Source organism: Pan paniscus, chromosome 19 (assembly GCF_029289425.2).
Source record: "Pan paniscus chromosome 19, NHGRI_mPanPan1-v2.0_pri, whole genome shotgun sequence".
NCBI classification, from domain to species: domain Eukaryota; kingdom Metazoa; phylum Chordata; class Mammalia; order Primates; family Hominidae; genus Pan; species Pan paniscus.
The window spans coordinates 20581835-20591599 of NC_073268.2; the positions used below are offsets into that span (position 1 = coordinate 20581835).

The 9765-nt window shown below is 59.2% G+C and overlaps 1 protein-coding gene across 6 annotated transcripts; it reads left to right on the top strand.

Annotated features, from left to right (window-relative positions):
* Positions 1-4123: 4123 nt before the first annotated feature.
* On the top strand, positions 4124-9377 carry SLC25A39 (solute carrier family 25 member 39). 6 transcript variants are annotated; one of them, XM_003805873.6, is made up of 12 exons: positions 4124-4313; positions 5432-5531; positions 5665-5724; positions 6156-6200; positions 6480-6589; positions 7238-7305; positions 7446-7570; positions 7773-7946; positions 8273-8382; positions 8569-8650; positions 8729-8809; positions 8889-9377. In XM_003805873.6, exons 2-12 carry the CDS (start codon positions 5447-5449, stop codon positions 9002-9004), a joined length of 1056 nt encoding a protein of 351 aa, XP_003805921.1. In that variant the 5' UTR covers positions 4124-4313; positions 5432-5446; the 3' UTR covers positions 9005-9377. The 6 variants fall into 6 exon arrangements, with proteins under 6 accessions (XP_003805921.1, XP_003805922.1, XP_063454728.1 ...); XM_003805874.5 differs by having other exon boundaries at positions 4157-4313; positions 6456-6589; XM_063598658.1 differs by lacking the exon at positions 6156-6200 and having other exon boundaries at positions 4158-4313.
* The last annotated feature ends 388 nt before the right edge of the window (positions 9378-9765 follow it).

The window sequence follows — 9765 nt, forward strand, 5'->3', positions numbered from 1 at the left end:
GGACACTGCCCCTGTCCCAGGGCTTGCCTTGGACAAATTCAGCCTTGTAATAAACTGGCCCCTTGGGTATCAGGTGAGGACTGGTCCTTCAGTCTCCACAACCACCCCTGCAGCTGGTACTTTCTTCTCCCCTTTTACAGTTAAAAAGGGAGAGTTTCTGCTTTTCCATCTGTGCGAGGAAGCTGCAGATGGCCACATGGGGCCACATGTTGCCTCTGGAAGGACCACTGGGTGCATAACCAATGTAAACCTTGCCTGAGTCAGCCAGGCCAGTGGCCACCTCTGCAGCCTTCCAGGCTTGCTCCTCGAGGGTGGGCGTGTTGAGTCAGGGCTCCATAGCTTCTGGAGCATGTCAAAGCTCCTCCTCCACCCTGAACTGCCACGGTCATTCTTGGGAGAGACTTCACGAGGTCCCGAGGTGTCCCATCACCCATGTATAACCTCTCCAGCGGCCACTGCTTTGGTCACACCCATGAGGCCTCATGGTTCTCTAAGCTTCAAGGTATTTACATTCTGGAGAAGGTAAGGACTGTGATCCACGCGGCTCTGGGCCCCTGGCAGGTCTCACAGAACTGTTTATTGACTCTTCATGTAGCTTTCAGAGACATGATATTAAGAATCTGTACGTTAGGCAGGGCAGGTGATATCGTCCTTATTTTCAGATGAGGAAACAGGTGTATCGACAAATCTCTAAGGATCCTATTTAAGAGCATCACAAAAAGAAAACCAGAAATGGAGTGCAAGGCCCTCAATGTACTGTTGGGGAAACAGGCTCAGAGGTCCCCAGGTTTGATTCCTGGCTGTGCTACTTTGCACTGGTGACCCTCGTTCTGGGTATAAGAAGTTATTATTATACATCACTGCATACTGGAGGCAGAGGTGGGGCCAGAATCTGGGGAACTTTCCATGCCACAGGTTCTAGAGAGCAATTAATAACAATACAGTAACAGCAACAGTAGTAGTTGTCATAGAATGCTTGCCACGTGCCAGGGTTCTAAGCACGTCGCAGCCATTAATGCATTAAATCCTTACATAATCCCTAGAGGAAGGTGCGTTATCATCACCATCAGCCCATTTTGTAAATGGGGAAACTAAGGCTTAGAGGCCTTAAGACACTTGCTTGTAAGAGGCAGGTGAGATGGAAAGCCAGGTCAGGGTGCTGCTGGAACACAGCATCTGGGTTGAGAACTGGACAGGGTGGGAGCCCATCTGGCTCAGGCACGTTGGGGGGTCTAATGCTGACTCTTTCATTTGAGTGACCTTGGGGCGATTTGACCTTTGGGGCCCCCCTTTTCTCATCCGTAAAACGGGAGAGTGTGTGCGGGGAAAGTCTGGGTTCTCCTCCACACGAGTAAAGTCACTACACACAAGAGCCCTCAGTTTCCTCCCCTGTTCCGTAAACCAAAACGTCTAAGTTGTAAAGAACCTTGGCGGAGAGTAGGCTCTCACCTTGACCGATAGTTTATTTATTTATTTATTTATTTATTTATTATTTTTTGAGACAGAGTCTCCCTCTGTCATCCAGGTTGGAGTGCAGTGATGTGATCTCAGCTCACTGCAGCCTTGACTTCGCGGGCTCAAGCGATTCTCTGGCCTCAGCCTCCCAAGTAGCTGAGACTACAGGTGCGCACCACCACCATTGGGTAATTTTTGTATTTTTAGTAGAGACGGGGTTTCGTCATGTTGGTCAGGCTGGTCTCGAACTCCTGTCCTCAGGTGATCCGCCCACCTCGGCCTCCCAAAGTGCTGGGATTACAGGCGTGAGCCCGACCTTGACTGATAGTTGATAAAATTATTTCGTGTCATTTCTGAACTCAGCTTGAGATGGGAAGGGAATGGAAAGGACGCCTTCTCTCGGGCCCTTTTGCCCAGCGCCCCTCTACAGGTCACAGATTGCACTCTCCCTGCTCCCAAGCTGGAGTTTCAGAGCTGTAGGGGAGCTCAAAGGCATTTTGTCAGGGAAAGCTGATAGTTGGCCCCTCGGAGTCCACGTGCTAACGCGGCAGGCGCCGGCTGACTGGGCTCCTCCAGCGCCGGACGCGACCAGTGGGGGCCTGAAGGGCGGGGAAGGCAGAGACGTCAAAGTCGAGGCCTACCCTTCTTAAAGGCGCAGGCTAGGACTCCCCCTCTCCCCGCCCGCCCGCCCCCCCCCCCCCGCCTCCACCCGCCCGCCCGCCCCCCTCCGCCACCGCCCCCGCGTGCTGGTTTCTCTGTTAGGACAAATAAGCAAGATAGCACAGAAGTTCTAAACGCGAAGTGGGTGGTGGGGCCTGGGGTACGGGGCTGCCCCGGGTAATAAAGTGTCTCCCTGACAAGCGGGATCGGAGAGGGCAGCGCTGGACTTAAGCCTTCCTGTCTCCCGGGGAGGCAGTGTGGAGCCCTGGGAAAAGCACCCGGCCGGTTCGAATCTCCGGCTCTTCACGTCGAGCCTCAGTTTCACTTTCTGTAAAACGGGGTAATCTATTTCTTTTTCAGACGGAGTTTCGCTCTTGTTGCCCAGGCTGGAGTGCAATGGCGCAGTCTCGGCTCACCGCAACCTCCGCCTTCCGGGTTTAAGCGATTCTCCTGCCTCAGCCTCTCGAGTGGCTGGGATTACTGGCATGCGCCACCACGCCCGGCTAATTTTTTGTATTTTTAGTAGAGACGAGGTTTCACCATGTTGGTCAGGCTGCTCTCGAACTCCTGACCTCTGGTGATCCGCCCGCCTCGGCCTCCAAAAAGGCTGGGATTACAGGCGTAAGCCACTGCGCCCGGCCTTTTTTTCTGAGACGGAGTCTTACTCTGTTGCCCAGGCTGGAATGCAGTGGTGCGATCTCGGCTCACTGCAACCTCCGCCGGCCGGGTTCAAGCGATTCTCCTGCCTCAGCCCCCCGAGTAGCTGGGATTACAGGCGCCAGCCATCATGCCCGGCTAATTTTGTATTTTTAGTAGAGACGGGGTTTCACCATGTTGGCCAGGCTGGTCTCGAACTCTTGACTTCAAGTGATCCGCCCGCCTCGGCCTCCTGAAGTGCTGGATTACAGGCGTGAGCCACCGCGCCCGGCCTGTGATAATCTATTTCAACAGTAATCTACTGCAAAGAGTTTTGAGACTCAGAAGAAATCACGATACGAGAGCAACCAACACCAAAACGTCGATGCCCTCCCGCACTCAGTGCTCTTCCTCTCCGCGCAGTCATTCCGGGCCTTAGGCGAGGTTGTGATTTGCCCAAAGTCAAGCGAAGGTGGGATCTGGCTCCCCACGGCTCTCCCGTCTCCCCCGGCTTGCTCACGTCCCAGCCCGCCCGGCCCGGGCTGCAGCTCAGCTAACCCAGTGGCGCACACCCGCGCGGGGCCCTGTGGTTTACAAAGCGTTTTGCAGTTGCAGGCCTGTTCTGTAACCTGAAAAATGGGGGCGATGCTAAGGCCGGCGAGAGAAGTCGCCGCGAAGTTTTCAAGTCTCGGCGGGTAGCCCGGCAAGTAACTTCGTCGTTATTGTGTGGTCTCCCGGCGATCTCGAAGAACTCATTCTCACTGCCGCCGCCACGCACCTGAGGACACCGAGGAAGAGGGCCAGTGCGTCACCCTCGCCGTCCAGAAGGCGCTGGGGCTTCCAGTGCCGCGCGCGGCCGGGGCGGGGCTGGTGAAAATGCGCTGTTAAGGCCGGCGCGGCGGCTCACGCCTGGAATCCCAGCACTTTCGAAGACCGAGGTGGGCGGATCGCTTGAGCCCAGGAGTTCCAGACTAGCCTGGGCAAAATAGGGAGACAAAAATAAAAGTAACAAACCAGCCGGGCGTGGCGGCGCGCGCCTGTGGTCCCAGCTACTCCGGAGGCTGAGGCAGGAGGATCGCTTGAGCCCGGGAGGTCAAGGCTGCAGTGAGCCTAGATCGCGCCACTGCCCTCCAGCCTCGGCGACAGAGCGAGGCTGAAAAAGATGCTGTCTAAAAAAAGATGCTGGAAGTGCGTGCTGCTGCCACGTTAAGCGCGACGTGGAGACCGCGAAGTTGGCCGGCAGCTCTCAGCGCTGGACAGGCATGGAACCCGCCCGCGCGGCCCCGGCAAGGGGGCGGGACCGCCGCAGGTCCGGGCGGAGACGCGAGTGGGCGGAGCCGGGGACGCGAGTGGGCGGAGCCGGGGACACTCCGGGCTTGCGGCTGGTCGGCCCGCGGCGGGCGGGGCCTCGTGGCGCGGTGTAGGGGCGGGGCCCCCTTGGCTGCTTTTGGCGTCGGCCTAGGTGCGCTGCGAGCGCGCGCGGACCGCGCACAGGCGGCGGAACCGGTATGGGCCCGCCTGGCCCTGGGCGCCGCGCCGCACGAGCACCAACCTAGAGCCAGGTAGGCGGCACTGGGCCGGGGCTGGGGGCGGAGACGGAAGCGGGGGTCTCCGGGCGGCCGTGCGAGCCAGGGCAAGTGCTGGGGCCGTCGAGCTGGCGTGGTCCCCCTCACCTGGCGGCTCTCCGCCGTTCGGGGCCGGGAGTGTCGCCGAGGGTCGGGGAGACATCCTGGTCCTACGTCCCTACTTCCCGCTCTCCCGGCTGCGCCCCGGGCCTGCATTTTGGGGCGGGAGGCCAGAGACTGCTCTTTCTCTCCGGGCCCCGGGTCTGGCCCGTCCGGCCGGGCGGGGAGGGCCGGGCATCCCAGCCTGCAGTCCCGAGGAGGCGACGGGCCCTTCGTGGTCACCGGATCTGTTTACACGTCACCCTCGGTGCCCGGCCGTCCCTCCACGCCCAGTAACTTGGGCTCGCAGGTGCCTGCCCGGGGCCTTGGTGCTGGAGTGGGGGCTGCGGGGGCAGCACAGGTACTCTGATTTTGGGGCCACGAGGGCCAAATCCGCGCCTGCACGTACGAGGTGCGCAGTGGACACGTGCGAGGTGGACGAGGGAAGGACCCTGGCTCCTACTGCATTCGAGCGATAGGTCTGGCACCCTAGCTTCCTTCGGAACCACTCCTGAGTGACCTTGGGCAGGCCACCTCGTCTCCCCGAGCCTTAGGTTTCCCCGGCGGAGGGGGGCGGACAGTCCCTGCCAGGGTTGTTGAGGCAACAGATGTTTCGAGGGCGGTGGATGAGGGTTGGGTTAAAGTCTCACAGTGGGCCGGGTGCGGTGGCTCACGCCTGTAATCCCAGCGCTTTGGGAGGCTGAGGCGGGCGGATCACGAGGTCAGGAGATCGAGATCATCTTGGCCAACATGGTGAAACCCTGTCTCTACTAAAAATACAAAAATTAACTAGGCGTGGTGGTGCGCGCCTGTAGTCCCAGCTACTTGGGAGGCTGAAGCAAGAGAATCGCTTGAACGGGGGTGGATGTTGCAGTGAGCCAAGATGGTGCCACTGCACTCCAGCCTGGCAACAGTGCGCAGAGCGAGACGCCGTCTCAAAACAAAAGGCTCACAGTGGCCCAGCCTCCTTTCCTGCCATCCCTGGAGTTGTGGTCTGTTTGAGGTTTGGTTTTCAGGACTGAAGCTTCAAGATGGCTGACCAGGACCCTGCGGGCATCAGCCCCCTCCAGCAAATGGTGGCCTCAGGCGCCGGGGCTGTGGTTACCTCTCTCTTCAGTAAGACCTGGGGAGGTGGGGTGGGGGCAGGTGGGGATGGGGCAGACCGGAGATTGGAGGCTGTGTGGTCCTGGGGGAGGAGTCCTAGGGGTGGGGTCCTGAAAGGAGCCTTCAGACCCGCTTCCTCCCCCAGTGACACCCCTGGACGTGGTGAAGGTTCGCCTGCAGTCTCAGCGGCCCTCCATGGCCAGCGGTGAGTACCTGACCTGGAACTAGTGAGGGGTGGTGCCTGGGCAAAAGAAAGATCTCCCAGAGGCTGGCCGTGGTTTCTCATACCTGTAATCCCAGCGCTTTGGGAGGCTGAGGCGGGTGGATCACCTGAGATCAGGAGTTCAAGGCCAGCCTGGCCAACGTGGTGAAACTCCCTCACTACTAAAACTACAAAAATTAGCCAGGCTTGGTGGCATGCGCCTGTAGTCCCAGCTACTTGGGAGGCTGAGGCAGGAGAATCGCTTGAACCGGGAAGGTGGAGGTTGCAGTGAGCTGAGATTGTGCCACTATGCTCCAGGGTGGGCGACAGAGCAAGACTCCATCTCAAAAAATAAAATAAAAAGATCTCCCAGAGATGGGGTCCCTAGGGCGGGTGGGGGCTCTCCTGACTTGAGGGGCTGCCTTGTATTTTAGAGCTGATGCCTTCCTCCAGACTGTGGAGCCTCTCCTATACCAAATGTGAGTGCCCCAAGCCACAGGGAGCATGGGAGGGTGCAAGGGGGAGACAGTCCTTGTCCCTGTCCCCAGGGCACCAGTGGGCTCCACAGCCATGGACTAGCATATACTCCCAGGTCCTGCCAGCCAGTCCTGTGACCTGCACCAGAACATCCACACAGGGACCTGGCCTTTACTGGCCTTCCAGGGATAGGGGCCCACTGCCTCCCTGCAAGGTTCTAGGATCCTGTCATTATAATGCCCCCTGCCTTTCCCCAGTGTCCTCCTCTCTCCAATCCACAGGGAAGTGCCTCCTGTACTGCAATGGTGTCCTGGAGCCTCTGTACCTGTGCCCAAATGGTGCCCGCTGTGCCACCTGGTTTCAAGACCCTACCCGCTTCACTGGCACCATGGTGAGGAGCAGCTGGGTCCATAGGGATTCGTCGGTGTCCGTGAGGAGTTCGGTCTGGCTGGGCAGCAGACCCAGGAAAAAAGGGATTGGGCAAGGCACGCAGAGGTAGCCGGTTCAGTCAGGAAGTGCTTCCGGAGAAGGCAGTACCTCCATGGGGTGTTTGTTTTCTTTTAGACAGAGTCTCGCTCTGTCACCCAGGCTGGAGTGCGGTGGCGTGATCTCAGCTCACTGCAACCTCTGTCTCCTGGGTTCAAGTGGTTCTCCTGTCTCAGCCTCCGAAGTAGCTGGGATTACAAGCGTGCACCACCACCTGCTGCTAATTTTTGTATTTTTAGTAGAGACGGGGTTTTGCCATGTTGGCCAGGCTGGTCTCGAACTCCTGCCTCAAGTGATTTATCCGCCTTGGCCTCCCTAAGTGCTGGCTGGGATTACATATGTGAGCCACCGTGCCTGGCCTCCATAAGGTTTTTGAAGGGTGACCAGGTGTCCGCCTGGACCCAGCTGGGGTACTGCATGTGTAGAGGCAGGGAGGCCTGAGGGCTGTGGGCAGAGGCTGAGGGCGTCAGGCAAAGGCCTAGCCTGGGCCAGCCCCATCACAGACATCACTTGTGTCCCTCCTCTTCCCCTGGGCTGGTGCCTGCTTGGCCAGGATGCCTTCGTGAAGATCGTGAGGCACGAGGGCACCAGGACCCTCTGGAGCGGCCTCCCCGCCACCCTGTGAGTAGCCGGGTCCTGCACACTCTCCTCTGGTACTTCCTGACCCTTTGCTCCCTGTTGAATGGCTAGGTGGGGCAGGTGATGCTTTAAAAGTTTGGGTCCTTTTGGGAGTCCCAGCTAACCTCTCTCTGTATCGCCAGGGTGATGACTGTGCCAGCTACCGCCATCTACTTCACTGCCTATGACCAACTGAAGGCCTTCCTGTGTGGTCGAGCCCTGACCTCTGACCTCTACGCACCCATGGTGGCTGGCGCGCTGGCCCGCCGTGAGCATAGTCTTGGGCCTTTGACCTCCCTCTGTCCCCACCTCTGCCCAAGCCCAGTCAGTCCCAGCTCCCAGCCCCAACCTCTGCCAGCCTGGGGATGGGGGGGTGTTCTAGGTCCCCAGACCTGGGACAGCAGGTAGGTGATGCCGTGTAAGACCTGTGACCTCACTTCTCCCCATTGTCACCCCCAATCCCCACACAGTGGGCACCGTGACTGTGATCAGCCCCCTGGAGCTTATGCGGACAAAGCTGCAGGCTCAGCATGTGTCGTACCGGGAGCTGGGTGCCTGTGTTCGAACTGCAGTGGCTCAGGGTGGCTGGCGCTCACTGTGGCTGGGCTGGGGCCCCACTGCCCTTCGAGATGTGCCCTTCTCAGGTAGGCACCCAAGCTGCAGGGGGTGGGTGAGGGAACCCTGGGGTGATGCACAAAGGGTCTACAGCCAAGTCCCAGCTTTGTGACTAGTGACCATGAAGTTACTTAGCTTTTCTGAGCCATGGGTTTCTCATCTGTGAAGTGGGCCTAGCAGGTAGAGTATTTGCCCAGGCGGTCAGGAGATTAATTCCTACAGAGTGCCTGCTTCTGAGCCTGCATGTAGCAGACAAGACTCACAGCTGGGAGGGAGTGGTGGCAGTGAAAGGTGGATGGTCTGGGGCCACTTCCTTGCCCTTCCCGTCTCTAATCAGTGCATCCCCCACCCCAAGCCCTGTACTGGTTCAACTATGAGCTGGTGAAGAGCTGGCTCAATGGGCTCAGGCCGAAGGACCAGACTTCTGTGGGCATGAGCTTTGTGGCTGGTGGCATCTCAGGGACGGTGAGTGGACTGGGCTGGAGGTGAGGCCAGCGGAGGTCTCCCTGCGGGGGGGCCTGAGGATTTTTGGAGATGCCCAGAAGCAGACCCCATGAGGCCTTTGTCTCTCCCAGCCGCAAGAGCCATCTGGGAGGTAGGGCTGGGGGTCCAGGAAGTGGAGCTGAGCCCTCTCCCCGCCCACCCCACCAGGTGGCTGCAGTGCTGACTCTACCCTTTGACGTGGTAAAGACCCAACGCCAGGTCGCTCTGGGAGCGATGGAGGCTGTGAGAGGTGAGGGCCCAGATTGCTGTGGCAGGGGACAGGTGGGGTCCTGAATGGGGTCTCACTGAGCCGGCCTCGCGTTTGCAGTGAACCCCCTGCATGTGGACTCCACCTGGCTGCTGCTGCAGAGGATCCGGGCCGAGTCGGGCACCAAGGGACTCTTTGCAGGTCAGTGTGTGGGTGTCAGGGGTGGGGGCATGGCGGACCTGCGACCTGACCCCTGACCCGGGCCTCCTTTCCACTGCAGGCTTCCTTCCTCGGATCATCAAGGCTGCCCCCTCCTGTGCCATCATGATCAGCACCTATGAGTTCGGCAAAAGCTTCTTCCAGAGGCTGAACCAGGACCGGCTTCTGGGCGGCTGAAAGGGGCAAGGAGGCAAGGACCCCGTCTCTCCCACGGATGGGGAGAGGGCAGGAGGAGACCCAGCCAAGTGCCTTTTCCTCAGCACTGAGGGAGGGGGCTTGTTTCCCTTCCCTCCCGGCGACAAGCTCCAGGGCAGGGCTGTCCCTCTGGGCGGCCCAGCACTTCCTCAGACACAACTTCTTCCTGCTGCTCCAGTCGTGGGGATCATCACTTACCCACCCCCCAAGTTCAAGACCAAATCTTCCAGCTGCCCCCTTCGTGTTTCCCTGTGTTTGCTGTAGCTGGGCATGTCTCCAGGAACCAAGAAGCCCTCAGCCTGGTGTAGTCTCCCTGACCCTTGTTAATTCCTTAAGTCTAAAGATGATGAACTTCTGCCTGGTGCCTGTCCCTCTGGGGCCTGGGGTGGCTGGGAAGGAGGCTTGGGAGGGACCCTGGTGCTGGTTTGGCTGCCCAGAGTGGCACCTATGAAGAGGACCTCTCCAGTTTGGCGAGAGTCGGGGTGAGGACCTAGAGTGTGAGGGACCACAAGTAGACATCCTGGTGGTGAAGTCCCTTTGGGGACCTCCCCCCCATGTTAGGGTTAGAATTGGGGGTGGTAGGGGCTGGGCACAGTGGCTCACGCCTGTAATCCCAGCACTTTGGGAGGCTGAGGCAGGTGGATCACAAGGGCAGGAGATTGAGACCATCCTGGCCAACACGGTGAAACCTCGTCTCTACTAAGAATACAAAAATTAGCTGGGCATGCTGGTGGGCGCCTGTA

Bases quoted from the DNA above. Each gene is read 5' to 3' on its own strand.
- SLC25A39 (XM_003805874.5), top strand. From the start codon at position 5,447: ATGGCTGACCAGGACCCTGCGGGCATCAGCCCCCTCCAGCAAATGGTG. The intron at 6,590-7,237 runs GTGAGGAGCAGC...CTGCTTGGCCAG, and splicing joins CCCGCTTCACTGGCACCATG to GATGCCTTCGTGAAGATCGT. The intron at 7,571-7,772 runs GTGAGCATAGTC...ATCCCCACACAG, and splicing joins GGCTGGCGCGCTGGCCCGCC to TGGGCACCGTGACTGTGATC.